The sequence below is a fragment of the Centrocercus urophasianus genome, unplaced genomic scaffold, assembly GCF_019232065.1.
Source record: "Centrocercus urophasianus isolate 14NV4802_14NV808 unplaced genomic scaffold, USGS_Curo_1.0 seq_15, whole genome shotgun sequence".
Lineage (NCBI taxonomy): Eukaryota > Metazoa > Chordata > Aves > Galliformes > Phasianidae > Centrocercus > Centrocercus urophasianus.
The window spans coordinates 14,538,650-14,556,363 of record NW_024884697.1 but is presented as its reverse complement, the minus strand read 5'-3'; the positions used below and the strand labels follow the sequence as shown (position 1 = coordinate 14,556,363).

Sequence of the window (17,714 nt, the reverse complement as noted above, 5' to 3'; positions counted from 1 at the left end):
CTGTTTGTGTCCTCTCCTGCAGTCAGTGTTGGCTTCAGCAGAAGTTGGCCCACATCCTGTATCATCCAATTTGAGGATTTAGGTACCCAAAGGCAGTTATTTCTGTAAAGTTGTTTCCTTTTGTAATTGAGGAGGAAAATAATGACTCCAATAAGCTTCAATAAAAATAAAAAAAAGAGGGAAAAGAGAGGGTTCTGCATCCCTTCATGTTCTGCTGACATGTATGCCACTTTTGGCATTATTTGTCTGCTTATGATCTGGTTGATAAAACCACCGTACTTTGTGCAGTTTTGAACTTATTTCAATTGTTGCAGTAGAAGTTGCTTATTGATGTTATCATAGGAAGCATATATCCCTTGGGAAGAGGCAAGCTCAACAATGTCAAGCTTCTATCACATTTCTTCAGCTCAAATCTATCAAAAATGTTCCCTGTTTCATCCTTGTGTTCTGGGGTGCTGCATAGCTTGAAGAGTTCACATACATTCTAGATTAGCTTTTATATACTGATACTGTGTATTATAGCATTTGAATTCTAAAAGCTTCTGAATCATCTGTGAAAAATCCTCTCTAACTTTTTTCTTTAAACCCAAACAAAGCAGAACCCACTTTTCACATGGGAAGATTGGGTTCTCCACTTCTGTGGTGCAAGAGCAACCTGAGCATTCATTTCACCTGAAGAGAATTGCTCAGTGTTAGTTTGCTATTTTGTTTATTTCAACAGTGAAGCTGTATGATCTTTTCCTCTGACAGAAGAAACAAGAAAGCAACTTTGTCAGAGCTGTTCTGAAAAGCCTTTTGTAGCATCCATCAACTCCTGTGAACTTCAGGGGAATCGCTCATCCCTTTCATCCCAAGGAATAAGGATCAATACCTGAGAGATCTCTTATAGGCCTAGGAGTCCTGGGGACATGAGCCAGCATTAGGCACTTTGGTGCTCTGAATATTTCCCTTTCCACACAGCCTTCCTTTCTGATGCTCATCTACACTGTGCTGCTATAGATTTTTCCCTGACAGGTGCAGCTCAGTGTATGCATACACAAGGCCTGGAAGAAACTGAACCTACGGGTTGGGATTTCACACTGCTCTAAGAAACACTGGTCCACGTACAGACACTATGGATTCTAAGGATTGTAAACTTCATCAAAGACATTTTGGACTCTGAAATAGTCCAAGAACTTTTATAGCAGCAACAATAATAGCCTTATTTCTTTTGTGGGAGGTTTGGGCTTCATGATTTGGTTCTTTTCTAGTACAATTAGCCTACTTTGTTTATCCTCTGTCCTGTAATCAAATGAACTCACTGTAGCATCGCTGTTTATGTAAGTGGCTCTCACTCCTGTATCCTGGGGCATCAATGCTTTTTCCCACCAAAACAGACCAAAACAATAATTCCATCTAGTATCCCTCATACAAAGTACCATCAGAACTGACTGCCTTGATTTTAGTTCTCTGTTGATCAAGTATTGTACATTCAGTGTGTGATTTCTCCTGCAGGAAGGAAGCACATAGCTCAGGAGTGTCTTCTTACCTGCAGAGGAGAACTCAGGGATTGCCCCCTTTGTCAACAGTGTTTCCATCCATTACACCATAATAAATGACATTTGTATTACTAATAATGCCTCTTGAAGATAGAGCAAGTGTCTCCTGAGGTTGCTTTTAATACCTCTTTATGAGGTTGCAATAAGAGGTGTCCTGGAGTCTGTCAGCAAAACAGTGTTGAGTAGAGGGGTTGGTTCTGCTCAGTGCTATAATGGTTTGGTAATCTCGTTCTCCAGAATCAAGCCAATTACCATTTGCAGCATGCCCAGGTGTCAGCCAGCTGAAGATCAAAGCATTCTGGCCTGCTGTTTGAACATGACTCGTTTTCATGTCAGCATGACCATTGGGCAGTTAATGTGAATCTGGCATTTTTGGAACCTGTCTACTTTGAGAGTAGCATTAGTGCTTTAGGAGACAAAGTCTGTTTTCTTGCAGTCACTACAACGCTGACTGCTTTAAGATTATCACAGAAAAAAGATAATCCACAAAAAGAAAAAAATGATCCTTCCTGAAGTTTGAAAAGCCCATTCTACTGTACCAGTAGTGCTGCACTTGGCTGTAGGTGGGTAATGCAAGGAAGTGGAGATTTTGGCTTGAGAGGACTAAAAATCCTGCATGTTTCTTGATCTATTTCATAAGATTTTTGCCAGTTTGTATCTTCCCTATACATACATGCTGGAAATTCAGCAAAAGAATGTTGACTCAGAAAAAGACTTCTCCAAACTCCAGCGCTATGATAATTGTGCTCATACAAACCCATATAAAAGCTGCCTGAACAGCAGTAGTCAACCGTGCCAAATACATTCAGCTGTTTACTTTCAAGATAAGCAGTGCTGCGGGGATCTTGGCAAACAGCCCCCACTATTTGAAAGCTGAGGAAATTCCCACTGGGCCTGCTACCAAACAGTTTCTTGCAGCCATTTCATGGGCTTTTACTGCTGTGGTGTTCTGAAGCACTGGTGGTTCGCAGCCTCTCACTGCTCAGGAATCCAGCTGAGCTGCTTCACAGAGCGCTGCTCAGCTTTCCTCCGCTGCAAACGCAATTCAGCCACTCCCAGCTGTGTTCTGCCCACTTAAGGCAATGATTAATTTCCTTCCCAGGGCTTCAATATAAAAGTAATCTTCCCTGAGTGATGTGCTGCATTTCTGTTCCTTTTTGCAACATTTTTTAATATTAGGGTTGTGAATGCTTGTTTTTTCACATTAGAGTTTTCAGAAATATCATGTCTTAACTTCCCATTTCTAATCTCACGGTCCTACAGAAACAGACTGAAGACAAATCTGTAGCTGAGAATTGTATTTTTATGTATTTTTATTTAATCTCTTTGTATGGGAAATGCTACTTATTGATTCATGCCTAATTGCTTACTACCTAGTAATAAAAAACCGTTTGTAAAGCCTGAGTAAAACCTGCTTTCCATCACAGTAATTCATTTTTCAACTGCTGTGTGTTTCTATTATTTGTTATTTCTAGGCTGCATTGTAGGGACTAGCACCTGATAATGACAGTAAAGGGTATAAAAGTTGGTGGTAGATTGCTAAGTTGGGAGGCCCAGCATTTTCTGCATTTGCCTGAAATTAATGTGTATGCCCAAAGCAGCATCCCCTGTTTCTCATGGCAGCTACACTGCTGCAGTTCAGACTGGTGCCCCATAAAGGTAGACTGCAGTGCAGCTTGAAGAATGAAGAAGTAGAATGATTAAAAACAACATTCATGTAGAATTTCCTAGAATCTAGACTGTTGTAATAAAGTGATGAAGCCTGTAATTAAAATATTCTGATGAGCCAAGGAACCATTCTTAAAGTTTCACCGTTTTGCATCTGAGAGAAAAAAAAAATCTGCCTTAATGCCCAGCTCACTTCTGAGTGGTCAAAGGCTTTCATCAAACTGATGGATATTCCACAGATATTTTTCTTCTCTTTCCACACTGAATAGTAACAAATGAGATGATTGCATCTGAGAGACCGCATGGTCTGTACTATTTTGTGCATTTGTGCTAGGTGCTGCACTGAAACAATCAATAGCATTCATTTCTGAACTATTCCAGGCTACAAAATGCCTCATGTAGGATTCAATTACTCTCTGGTAGTATGCTGTAAACAAGGTATTGGGTCTGTAGGCATTTTTTCTGCTTTTTGCATCAGCTTTCCATCAGCTTATGACTCCATGACAATGAAAGATTATATCTTAAAGAAAATATACATTCAAATTCACTGATAGACATAAACTTGAAATTTGATGTGCTTATGCAATTTCATTATTACATCTATCTAACAGTAGCTTCTTGACCAAATGAAAGTGGTGCACTACCACTCATGCCATGCTCGTGCAAGAGTCAGAGATTTGCATAGGAAATACATTGAACAGTGTGTTTCCACTCATGGAAAATTGCCAGAGGAGGATTCTGTGGACCTGCTCTTAATGACAACGGTATTCCACATACATGTGGGCACTTCTTGCTTTTAGCCAGATTAACTTTATGCTTGTTGTGCCAGAAGCATTGAGTGGGAGGTGTTGTCTGGATAAACAGCAGTAAGTGCTGAAGCAATTCTCATACAGTGAGTTGGAATTTGTGAAAAGTAGGATGAGTAATAGCACTTCAAAGATACTCTAGAAGCACAACAAACTGAATGCACCCTGCCAGCTCATGCTTCTAATCTTCAAACCAAGAAGTGGAGTCTTCTGCACAGGGTTAAACATGGGCACAGATGTTAACATGTTAGTGCCTACCCCCTCTGTCAGCAACATCTTTGGTTCTGAGACCACAATAATGATGAAAAATACTGTGATTTCACAGAACTGCCACTTCACCAGCTGTCAGTTAAATTAAGTAGCTGCCCAGAAAAAAAAAAAAAAAAAAAAAAAAGAATCTGAGATTCTGTGTGATTTATGTAAGGTGCTGTAAAAGATTATTTGTAAATATTTATGGTAGGGGTGCATAAATAAGCAGCAGTGTGTTGCATTATAGGTAGATCTGGGAAAGAACAAATTGCTACAATAAGTAGCTGAAATAAGTTACACAGCCAAATACTAATGCTATGTGTCTCTGCAGATACAGTATCAGATGGGCAGTATATACAGTAATTGAAGATTGAAAGTATATACAGTATCAGAAGATTTATTTAGGCATGATAACATCTTCACTGTTGCAAAACTGTTAAATGCCAGCATGTTTCAATTTGATGGTAAGCACAGTGTTTCTACAATTGCTGTGTCTCCTGAAGGGGCTGTGATGTATCTACATCAACTTAAGGCTGTTAAAATTCGGTCATCATTTTGCTTGAAACCTGTTTGTTTTTCTGGATACTTGTACTGTAGCAGGAACTCGAAACATAGTTACGAAACTATGAAAAATCAGGTAGTGGCCATCAACTCCTGAGCTGCTCTAGCCCCTTTGATGTCTTCTTCCAGATGTCCCAGGAAATTTGAGGCCTGGAAATTCATTTGGAATTATAAGCCCAGTGGAAATCATGTCCTAGAATGGCCTGGGTTGAAAAGGACCACAGTGATCATCCAGTTTCAACCCCCTGCTGTATGCAGGGTCGCCAACCAGCAGACCAGGCTGCCCAGAGCCACATCCAGCCTGGCCTTGAATGCCTCCAGGGATGGGGCATCCACAGCCACCTTGGGCAGCCTGTTCCAGTGCGTCACCACCCTCTGTGTGAAAAGCTTCCTCCTAATATCTAACACCTAAACCTCCCCTGTCTCAGTTTAAAACAATTCCCCCTTGTCCTATCACTATCCACCCTCATAAGCAGCCATCCCTCCTCTTGTTTATATGCTCCTTTTAAATACTGGAAGGCCACAATGATGTCCACCCAGAGCCTTCTCTTCTCCAAGCTAAACAAGCCCAGTTACATCAACCTTTCTTCATAGGAGAGGTGCTCCAGCCCTCTGATCATCTTAGTGGCCCTCCTCTGGACCTGCTCCAAGAGCTCCACGTCCTTCCTGTACCGGGGGCCCCAGGCCTGGACTCAGTACTGCAGGTGGGGCCTCACAAGAGCCGAGCAGAGCAGGACAATCACCTCCCTCTCCAGTAGAGGCTGGAGAGTTCAGGGCTTTTTTTAAGAAATAATGCTTTCTAAGCAATGGAAGCTATTTCACCCTGGGCCAATCTAATGTTCCTAGGCGCAATGTAACCAGCTCTACGTTGGCAATTAGATATGGAACGGTAGTTCAGTTTTGAAGCAAATCCCTTAATTGTCTCATCTGCTGTGTCTTAGTTCAGTTTTGGGGGCAGTTGTGGCACTTCTGAAGCAAATGCTATTCAGCAGGAAAATAAATAAGGAATATTACACCAAAGGAGCAGTGCTTCTTCAGGGACAGAAGATTCCTAGCTTACTTGTGGATTCTGCCACCAAAATATCTTCCAGTCTGTGGCTGCCATTTTTCCCTGGGCATTGAGCCACCAATGTAGTAGAGATGGTTGGCCCAGGAAACTAGCTGACACCTCGACCAGGCTGAGCCTCCTGAGGGTCACACACCAGAGTAGCAAGGAGCCATAGCATCGGTCACTTTCATCTACTGATCACACTTTCGGTAGGGAAGAAAATGTATATGAGTGATTAGTGGTTGCTGTACTTAAGACATTAATCCCAGGATTCTGACGACAAAAACCTGAGGCCTCCCTGCTAAACAGTGCTATCCAACATGGGGAGTGGCATTCAGTTGCCTAAATCTAGACGTTTAGTACCATGTTAAATGCTGTAATGTATCCACCCTTGCTACCAGCTGCTGTTTCAGAAGACATGAGCCTTTTCTGAGGCATTTTTTCATATCTGACTGTCCCACATAGACATCTTGGCTACCCAAAGGCCTCTTGACTTGTCACATCGGTTTTAGCAGTGATGGTGAGGACTGTTTTAAGTCAGTTTTACCCACTGGTGTTTGTGTCAGTCTAAAGAGCAAGTTATTTATTCACATGTTTGAAACTAATTGTAGGAGGCAATACTTTATGCGGAAGCAAGCATTTTTTTATTCTGATATATCATACCCTCCACACAGTTAAATAATTACCAGTAAGCAGAACACTAGAAGGAGAAACTTTTAAGATTTTTAGGATAAGCAAATTAAATTTCAAGGGTAAAGAAGTCTGGCTGCATTATCCTTTCATTACTCTGAAGTGCAAAGCAACGGGCAAGGTGATAACACTGTTATCATCATGTGAATCCCAGAATCACAGAATTGCAGGGGTTGGAAGGGACCTCAAGAGGTCATCGAGCCCTGCAGGTTCCCTACAGAGGAAGGGATGTTCAGGCAAGTGTGGAGGTTCAGGTAAATGTTTTTCTTTTTAGTTGGCCATGCATGCAGATGCGCTTGCACATACATACAATCTGTAGCCATGGTGTTCTCAGAGAAATTAATGTCTTTATTCAGTTTTACTTTGCCATTACTCATGTTGCTTTTTATCTGATAGTTTTCAGAAATGTGTTGGCATTGATTCAGTTACATAGGAGCCGTTTGTATTTTCTAAGCCAACTCCAAGCCAGCTGCTGTCGGTGCTGCAGTGCGTATTTCCCCTGGGAGCTGCGCGCAGCATTGCTTGCATTCTGAAACAGTGCATGAGTTTGGTGTTTTTGTGCTGAGAAAGAAAGGCAAATGTATTTTTCTTACCTCCTACTCCTACCCTGTTTGTAGTCAGGTGCTGTCCGCTTCTGCTCAGCCTATGGTTGAGTTGTTGGGTTGTACTGAGAAAGTCCACACAACCCTTCTTTATTCCTCTCTGTCCACTTTGTGTTCTGTCCCACAGTGTCTCAAAATGCTTCCTTCCAAAGGTGGATTGATTTGTGATGTTGAGATAATCAACCATATGTTGCAGCAGGTAAGTCATACATGTTTTCTCAGTAGCCAGTGGCTGCTGGCTGTGAAAGGCAGACATAGCATTACATTCATTTCTGTCCTAAAAATTCTAGTCACGGTCTCAAAATCTGCTAAAAACAGCAAGAGGAATGAAATGTTGTACAAGTCCATTTTAGACTGAATATTTATTTCATCTCAATGCCTCTCTGGTTTCTATTATAGTTCCTGTTTGGGCCCTGCACAGATTTATTTTACACTCATCCTACTGTGACAGAGGAGGAAGTTTCTCAGAGCTAAATCTATTATGAATGTGTTATTAGTTCAAGTCTCATTATTGCATTGCCTTTTCTAATCAAAGCGAAGAATCTGTTATTAACAATGTAATCTCTTTTCCTGATGGCTTGTTGTTATAGATACAACCATAAAAGCAATTGGCTTGAATGGTTCCTTTGCACTCAGGTTCTTTTTCATAACACAGATTACTCCTAATTACCATTTCTTAGTTACAGTGATTTAGAATTATGTTTTTGAGTCATGGCTTTCACAAGACTATGTGCACTGACAGTCTGGAGATAGCTTGGATATGATTGATTTTTCAAAGCTTTGCAGTGAAATTTGATTCATAGTTCTGACAAAATGTGTTTGTTGAGTAAAACCCTGTGCAATCATTTGAAAATGTATCACTTTCATCAGAATATACAACTTTTCTAAATTATATTTAGTATGACATGTAGACTAGTCAGCTCTAAAAATGTTTCCTGTAAGATGGTGGATTACAGATGAACTTGGCAGCCTTTTGTCAGGCAAGACAAACAGATTACAAATACTCACCAGGTTACTCTTCAGTCTCTGAATTTTCTTTTCAAGGTACTCCGATTTACCCCCGGGATGATTGGCTTCCCTTTGAACAAGTATGAAGTCAGGTACAGCAAAGCTCTTAATTGTATTCATTTGCTAGAATTAAATATTTAATTTCAGTGATGAAAAGATACTCTGTTCTCCGCTGCCCACTTTTTTTTCCCCCATAGCTATGTCTGATTTTATATTCTGCTCTTCCCATCTTATTTTGATACCAGAATATCAGAAGGAGAGAAATCCATTTCAAGTCAACATGCATGCTGAGATGTCAAAAGACACAGTGCACAAATCGCTCCGCTTTGTGTTTTTTTATGCAAAGTATTGGCAAGTATCTGTGCTCCAGCATCACTGATTCAGACAACTTCATACCAGCTGTCATCATCCTTGCTTCAGCATTCATTTGAAAAACAATCAAAGTGAAAATTACACTATTCAAATAAAGTGCTTCAATCTATCTTTGATCTGATCACTCAGAATCTCGGTTTTTGAAAGAGAATTTTACTTCTATTTCTAAGCGTTTTCTTCAAGCTGATATTATATTTTTAAAATATCCTACATACCAAACCAAAGTAACATCATTAATTAAATCACATGATTCACGTCGGTTTCTAGGAGGCTACTCACTAGCATTTGAAGGCAAAAACAAGCAAACAAACAAACAAAAACCAACACCTTTCATCTTCTACCTTAAATCCCCAGACAGCTTTAAAAGAATCAACAACCAGAATCTTTGTCTTTGCAAAGATGGATACTGTTTAAATAAAAGACCATGCACCTGTGAATTTCCAATTAAATAATGAGTGAATGATAAGACTGATGAGATTGTATCCAAAGACTAATAAATCTGAGAACACTTGTATGTACTTATATTTATATATAAATGTAGTCTTACCTTTTCTGAATTAAGATTGTTCCGATAAGGGTGTTATGTAAAAGGATTGTTATTGAGGGGCTGTGGGAGCCTTTTATTTCATTTTTTAGTTCTTTTTTTCTTGCTGTTTGATTTGGTTTTTGTTTTCTGCCAAAACTGAAATGGAGGGATCGAAGAAATGAAAACATGAAACAAAATTTTGTAAGTATAACACATGAATTTATCACCATTTCCAGGAAAGTCAGGTCTGAGTCATCTACTTTACCTTACTCCAAAATGGCAGTATCTACAAGAGTTTCATGCATATTTTTTTGGTTCAGCCAAATGTCTTTGCCCTTCTGAACATCCTCATTCCTCATAAAGTACCTATCCTATCTTCCAAATAGAGGCTACATCTTTGAGCACCTCTTGCACTTCTAAGATGAACCTCTACACCCATTTTTAACTGTAATTATTTGTAGTCTTCTAGAGATGCTTAACAAACTTTGAGCTTTTCAACAGCGGGAGAAAGTGCCTTCCAAGGAGATTGGTGTGGGTTTTTGTATTTCAGAGTACAGTTGGTGGGTGATAAGTTCTCAAGAACCAAACATAATTGAAGCACTGAAGAAGACTGCAAGAAGTCAAGAAGGGAGCAGGAAGAAGTAAGTGGTGATTAAGCATTTCACAAGCTCCTAGGTGAACCCAGCCCACCTGTGATCACAGGTAAGACAATAAGAAACAACACATCAGGGTCATTCCAGTGACTAACAGAAAAAAATAAAAGTATAAACTAGGTTTATGTTTCATCTTAGCCTATATGAATCAAGTACAGTCTCAGTCCTGGCATCTCTAAGGAGTCAAATACTTTTTAATAAACCTAGTTTATTTATATATATATATTCTAATTACCAACTAATTTATATTTTTTCCAGTTATTAACATTTTAACACTGGTCCACTGGTTCTTTTAGTGTGAGAAGTGATCTGAGTTTCTTGAATGACATTGCTGCTCAGATAATTTCTATTTTGTTTTACTGAAAATCACAAAGATCATATGAGACGCTTCTATGCTTGCTTAAGTACTAGTGTTATATCTCTTTTTATGTGCTGTTTTAATTGTCCATCAGTTTGCAGAGATTGGAGCCCTCTATTGAAATTTGCAAAGTGTGACACTGGTTGCACACACGTGTCCTGTAAATGTGCTAAGGAAAACCAAAACCACTCAGGCAGAGTTAAAAACCTCCAAAAAATCTGATTTTTCTTATACTAAGAAGGAGTATATATAGAAGAGTTTACTGCTGAACTTGGTGTGTAGTTTGATAGTAATTTATTACTACCTGAACTATAGAAAACTGTTTGCATGCCCAAAGTTCCTGCCTGTTAGAACTGTTCTGTAGAAAGGGTCTGTGTGTAGCTGCAAAAGAAAAAGAACAAATGGACGTGCTCCATGCAAGTCTGCTTGGGCCTAAGAGCAGCTCTGTGGGATCAGAGACATTGGCAAAGCGGAGGGAAGCATGCTCTTGTATTGGAAGAACTGATAGAGTTGAAGGGTGAACAGAAGAGAAAAACATTTGGATATTACCAGCATTCTTTCAGTTTCGCCTCCTCAGTTATCCTTGCCTACAAGCACTGCAGGTAAGGACCTACTTTCTTTTTTCTTTCTTAAAAGGATGCAGTTGGATGAGGGGTGTGTGTGTGCATCTCACAGCTCCACAGGCAATCCACTAGAGGCTAATAATTAAGATAGGATGTCATCAAAGAAACACAGGCAGTCAAGTACTTCTGTGTCTATCCGTAAGTGGAAGCCACAGCTGTAACAGCTTGAAACAAACCGTAGTTAGTATTTTTCACAGAGATGGGTAGTTTATACAGAGCATGTAGAGATAGATTGGAGCTTTGGAAGAAAGGAAGGAATCTGTAAATTTCCATAGCTCAGGATTAGAATGTGACATTTCCCTTCACAAGAAAAATTATCTTCTGGATCCATTCCTTCCAGTATATCAACAACTTTCTCTCAATTACCTTTTAGTTCGAGTGAATAAAAGGCTGCAATCATCCTTTCTGACATGCCTTTAAAACAGCTTTTTCCAAATAATTTTCAATAATAACTGTAATTTAAACTTATAAGCACAGAAGTGCTTTAAAATAACTAGATATTTTTATAGAGAAAGTGATGTCATTCTTCCTATCAGTGGCGAGAATATTCCTCTTACTCTTTAGTATTTGTTTGCTGATAAGTAGAAAGAGAATTAGAATATTAGCCATTACTTTAATGTTAAAAATGAATTACTCTTCTATCTTCTATTAACTTTGACTTTTAGTTTTTCAATAACCAAATGTGGCCTTTGAGTGTATTTGTGCTGTTCTGACAGGACTTGTGTGCATACTTGAGAATGGAATTTGATTCATTGTAAGTACTTTAATCTTCCCGAGATGCAATGAAATACAATAATAATAATAATAATAATAATAAAAAGATAACTTCCAAGCAGCTATCTTGAAACCTTCTTGGGGAGTTCTTTCTGCGGAAGAAAAGAAATATTTCATAGGTTTCAATGCACGACAAAAATATGCAAAGCAACAGCTTTTCCTTGACTTTGGTTCCAGCCTTAAATTCCTGAGCAGTGAGATAACAGTTTCAGTTCCACACTTCTTTTCCAGCAGTCACTTTGGATAGACCGGAGCTGGTTCTCAGATGGGTTCAAGGGTTGGTATTAGGAACATCTCCACTGATGTGGAACTTCTCTTCCCTCAGTGAGACCAAGCACCACTGCAGGATCCTGGGGACACGAAGATTTCTGGGGCCTGGAGTTCTCCATAAAAATCTGATTCCCTCTTACTTCCAGCAAAGAACTGTGTAGAGCAGTGAAAACATGGTGAAATACAATCCTTCTTTGACCTCTGGTGCACCTGTGTGGCTGTTATTCCACTTTCACTCCAGTTATGATATTTTACTTTTTTTTTTTTTTTTTTTTTTTTTTTACTTTAGACCTTCCCCTGTCTAAGATAAGCTTGCATACACAGTGCCTTCTACTTCTGCCAAGGTATACAAAGGGCATGCTTGATTTTCACTGTGGAAAAAATTAGTTGCAGGGACCTAATGAGTCAGTAAACCTCCTAAAGAGTTGGAAGAAAGCCAGATAATTAGTTTGCAATTTAGCTTAAATTTGAAATGATTAAAATCAATGTTTTGTTAATGTAGGTTGTGCTGAAGAGCACCTGTCTGCTCCTGTCAATTAGAAAGATGTACCTGCTTGGAAGTCTTCCTTAATTGATTGCCTATATTGTCACGTAATGATCCTCTTCAGTGCAACATAAAGTTGCTCAGAGTAAGTACTTTTTATAGAGATGAATGACCTATTATAAAATCAGACACTGGGGAGAGAAAGGCAGCTTTAAATGTTGTTTGCTCTCTATATAAAGTAAATGGGTCGTAGAGACAATATAAACCCTGTAAGTTGTGTTACCTTCCTGCATTTTTTTCCATTTGACATTGAGAATAGTGCTTGTTATGCAATGCATCACAGTTCCTGAATTAACTGCAACTGCAGCCCTTCCTGTGGCCTCCACAAACCTGTGAACAAAGCGAGGTGCTTTAGAAACCATGCGATTTCTCGGGGTGGAACCCTGTCATCAGCTGTCTTCAGACCAAGGTTTTAGGCTATAAATCCTGCAGTTTGGCAGCATCGCTGCCTCTGCAGCTCCAGCCCCTCAGTGGTAATTGTAGGGTAATATAATAAGCAGTAAAACAATAATTGACACTTGTGTGCTTTAGCTTACCAAGTCAGTCACCCTTAAGTAGTTCTTTCTCAATTGTTGTTAGGAAAGAAAATCATAAACTACTAAAACTGACAGGAAAAAAAAGGGTAGGGAAGGGAAAATGGAGACGGGAAGAGAGAAAAGGAAACCATCATTGTGCTGACTCCAAGTTAACTGTTACTTTCTAAGGGCATAAGCAAGCACTGATGTTCACGGGACTGTCAGAGGATGTCAGCACACAGCAAACAGCACTGTTACAAGTTCCAGCACCACAAACCCTGTGGTACTGCAAAGGAGCTTGAATCATTGCTAGGCTAAAATGGTGTGCAAGCAAGAAATGAAGGATTCCTTATATAAACAGGAATTTTGAATGTAGAATGCTGTAGTGTTTTCCTAGTGTTCTGTATTTAAAACGTACAGGTTTTAGCCTTAGCTAAGACAAAAAGTGTTGTCAGGTTAATAAGAATGAAAAGAAATAATCATAGGGAAGAGATGTAAAAACAATGAACCTTTTACCTCTTCAGCTAGAATGGATCACAGCTTAAGAATATTGATTAATGCGACTGTGGACTATAAAAGATTAGATCTAATCTGCTCACTGTTAAAATGATACTAAGTACCCCAACATAATATTTTTGATACTGCAGCTGTCAGCACCTAGAGTGTGTCTGAAGAGGTCAGCGCTGAAAGAGGTTCTGTTGCATTTCATCTGCGTTAGACTGTGGTTTCCACGTCACTGTTGTGGCTTGCAGAAATAATAATATTGTTATACACAATGGAGGTGAAACATGCTAAGTACGGAACTATTCAGAATAAAAGGATCCTTCTTGGACCTGGAGTATTAGAGTTCTAGAGGAGGAGAGGTAGTAACAGTAGATATAGATGGTTACAGATGATGTAGACAGTAACAGATGATGTAGCTGGCACAATGTGAAGGACCAGCAGGACGTTAATGGCTGCAAAGCAGTGCATTTGGCTGAGTAATGCTCAAAACAGACTTTCAGGACAAACGAGCTTTACTTTAAGCCTCAGTATGAAGAATTTTACAGGTGTTTGGGTGTCTGTGGGAAGGACGGATTCCAAAGTGTAAAGAGTAATACAGTTGAGTAATACAGGATAGGTTCCTTGGAACTGTGGCAGCATGAGATACCGAGGCATATGACAAAAAAAAGATGACAACATCATGGTTTTCAAGGCGAGAGGAAAGTGTGTTGCAAGCAACAACAAACAAGATGACAAGAATACATGAAACATACTTGTTCAAGACCATCCCAAACACATAGCTCAGGTGAAAATTACAAGGTCATTTGTTTTCAGAACACGCTCTGAGTACATTGAGTGGTTCAGAGCAGAACTCAAGTGCTCTTGTGCAAACTCAAGCATTTAGACCTGTGCTGGCTCTGAGCAAAGCAAGCCAGAGGGCTCTGTGCCATCCTCTGTGAAGCAGGGATTTTTGCCCAGGCCCAGGGCTGGAAACAAATAAGAACAGATTAGCATTTTTTTCTTCTAAACTGTAGAAAATATTCAGAATCATGTCTCCAGAAAGGTCAGAGGAAAAGGAATTGCCTCTCTCTGGCCTATATTTTAAGTAGGCTTCTGGTGCCTACAGAGATGAGTGGATCTAAACCAAAAGAGGGGAGGTTTAAGTTAGATGTTAGAAGGGAATTCTTTACTCAGAGAGCAGTGAGGCCCTGGCACAGCTGCCCAGAGAAGCTGTAGGTGCCCCATCCCTAGAGGCACTCAGAGCCGGGTGGGATCTAATGGGGAATCTGATGTAATGGTTGGCAATCCTGCGCATGGCAGGGGTGCTGGAACTTGATGTTAGAGGAACCTTCCAACCAGAGCCATCCCACAATTCTGTGATTTACAGGAATGCCATGGAGGACCTGAAGGGCAGCAAAGACTCCAGAGTTTAATCACATAGAATTATTGCCAAGTACAAGACAATTACTTCTGGTCTGGAAGGCATATCCTGATCCTGTGGGAAGTGGGAAATACACTCCATGTGTCAGGCCTGGAGGGAAGGAGACTGAGGGCTGCCCTGCCCTGAGCTTCCTGCAGAGGGGCACTGGGGAGAGAGGCGTGTTCCCTTCCCACTGATACCCAACAGCAGATAGGAAGGATGGCTCAGAGCTGTGTTGGAGAGGTTTGGGTTGGACATCAGGAAGAACCTCTTTTCTGAGAGGGTGTTTAGACACTGGGATAGCCTTCCTGGAAACGTGGTTGGTGCCCCATGCCTGCAGTGTTCCAGAGGCATCTGGGTGATGATCTTCATGACAGGTTTATCTGAGGTTCAGCCCTGAGGTGGTCAGGCAGTTGGACTGGGTGATCTCTGTAGGTGTATTCCAACTGAACCATTCTATTTGATTCAGTGCTAAAGGAAAACACATGTGCTTACAGAGGAGAAGGCAGGGTTACACTGAGAGGTTTGTGGATTTACTCAGGCAGACACATCACACTTTCATTGCTTCACTGTCGCTTTGAGAGGTGTTTGATCCTCCCACAGGAAGCACAACAGCAGTAAGAGCTCGGCAGCACCTGAAGCCACTTCCCAGCGTCGAGGCCTCGCTGCTTCACGCGGGCCGAGCAGAGCGGGACCGAACCGGAATCGGGCGGCGCCGAGCCGAGCCGACCCCGCGGCCCACAGGCCCCGCCCCGCGCGGCGGAGGCCGATCCGGCGGCGCTGGCGTAGGCGCTGACGCCGCGTCCCGCCTCGGGGCCAGGCCGGGTAGCGGCGGGCGAGGGGCGCCGTTAGCTGCCGGGTCGCCCCGCGGCGGTGGCCCGCCGCAGGCCATGCGGTAGCGGAACGCGCCGCGCCCGGGCTCTCGGCGGCCATGGAGCGGCTCCCGGGCGGCCGGCGGCTCCGGCTCGCGTCCTCGCTGGGGCTGGGGCAGCGCTGCTGGGAGGTGACCTTAGACGAGGAGCGGGGGCTCCTGGCCTGGTGCGACCCGCGTCCGCCGCGCCGCGGCGCCGGTGAGTGGAGCTGCGGGAGCGGAACGCTCCTGGGCCGCGGAGGGGAGGGGGCGGCGCGGAGCACCTGCCGGGCCGGGCCGCCCGCGTCGGGATCGGCCCGAACTCGCAGGGGTCGGCAGAGCAGCGGCTTCGGGGCGCCTCGGGACGGCGTGACCCTGAGCGCGGCCGGGTCCCGCGGCTTCCTGCCCGCGCGGGGCGCTTTGTCGAGGCGCTTTGTCGAGCCGAGCGATTCCCGCATTGTCGGGGGCTCTCCCCTGTCAGGGGCCAGCCGGTGTAACCCGCAGCGTCTGGGGTTCAGAGTCCAGCCGCTGAAGGCAGATGGCGGTTTAAGGAAACGCGGCCCTTCGGAGCGTGGCAGGCAGCGGAGCCTCAGGGCCGCGCCGGGCCGCCCGGGGGCAGAGCAGCTCCGGGGCTGTCGGCTGTCGCGATGCGGAGCCGAGAGCTGTCCCAGGGGCCCGGCACGCGATGCGAGCGCTGCGAGCTGTTAAGCATCTGGGAATGAGGCTCTGATAACAAAGGGAGGAACCCGACCTGCAGCTGGATGAGAAAACCTCCGGCTTGTTTAATTTCGCCCTATTGTTTCTTGTTCATACGTGGCAGCCTGCAGCTTTTGATGTTACATTTACGTTAATCACAGTAGGACGTGACGCACTCAGGGAACTTTAAAAGTGGCTTTATTTCATCGATGTGACTTTGATACTGCTAAAAAAACACTTCCATGCTGGGGCTGTTTTGTTTTTTCTCAAGTAGTTATACTTGAAGCACTTTGCTTTCTGAAAGCCTCTATGGAACAAAAGGTTTAACCTGTATGCATTCCAGTCCTGGGAATATTTAATACAGACTATAATAGTCTATAATGTGCTAACAGAGTTGTTTGTAGATTCCCATTTGTGCGGTTTCAGTAGGACTGACTTTAAAAACTGCAGATGGGAGAGTTTACTACCAAAACAATGTGACAGAATTGTAGGATGGCTTCTGAAAATACCTGTGTACCAACGGCCTCAAGTTTTTTGCTATTTTTTAGGTGGCATTTTATCACGTTGTTTGACCTCTTGGTTTTTATAGAATTGTTACTTCCATTATTCTTATGTCCCTACTAGCATGGGAACATCAGGAAATGTTTCATGTACTACTTCTTTTCACAGCAGCTGCTGTTGTGTGGATAACTGCTGTCATCTTCACTTTAGAGATGGAGGAACTGAGACAGAGAAAGAAAGGAACTAAATGAGCGATAGAAGGGTTGACTAGAAGGTTGTTGTGGAAAGGTGAGGTGTAGATATCTCCAGTCCCAGGCAAGTTCCCAAACTTGACTACTAAAATAGTTCTTCCCTTACCACATACTTTATTTAAATATTTTCCTGTTGTTTTCTTTTTAAATCAGAATTTCTTAATTATTTGTGATGTTCAAAGAAAGAAGAGGCAAAGAAAAGGACTGTATGAATTTGTTGTTGCAGTTTACATGACTGCAACTTGGCCATGGTTTGAATACGTTTTTTGAATACGTACTCTTCATAATGATAACATCAAACCCATACTTTGTTGTTGTCCTCTTGCTGTTGGGTGTATGCAGTTTGACTTAGTCTAGGTTTTTATCAGCAATATAGCTGGGAAGTGTAGTTTGATACTTTAGGTGTGCAACTAAATGAACTTAAAACTGCAAAGACAAATTAAATCTGCTTAGTTAAATGATATAAAAGGAGGTAAGAGGAACTTACGGAGTTTCAAAGCCTTTTGGGGACAATTGCTCCCACTAGGTGAAGTGGCCCCTCCTTTGTAGAAAATTTTGTTGAATTCTGTGAAATCCTTCTAAAAATCCTTTTCTGAACTTCTTGGTTGACTGATAAGCTAGAGCAAGTTCAGTTGCAGCTCCTTTCTACTTTACGATAACTCGCTTTAGACTATACGTGCCCAACCTACCATTTGATGGTTTTGTTTC

The 17,714-nt window shown here is 42.0% G+C and overlaps 1 protein-coding gene and 1 long non-coding RNA gene across 2 annotated transcripts in view; both read left to right on the top strand.

The window, feature by feature from the left end:
• The first annotated feature begins 7,300 nt into the window (after positions 1-7,300).
• LOC122158912 lies at positions 7,301-11,106 on the top strand. The gene is made up of 3 exons (XR_006168343.1): positions 7,301-7,361; positions 8,207-8,262; positions 9,619-11,106. It is a non-coding gene; the product is annotated as an uncharacterized LOC122158912 (long non-coding RNA).
• A 4,533-nt stretch (positions 11,107-15,639) lies between these two features.
• Positions 15,640-17,714, top strand: part of CERK (ceramide kinase) — a 44,693-nt gene continuing 42,618 nt past the window's right edge. Inside the window, exon 1 of the mRNA XM_042815967.1 lies at positions 15,640-15,778. Coding sequence (XP_042671901.1) covers positions 15,640-15,778 — 139 coding nt within the window. The remainder of the gene's footprint in view (positions 15,779-17,714) is intronic.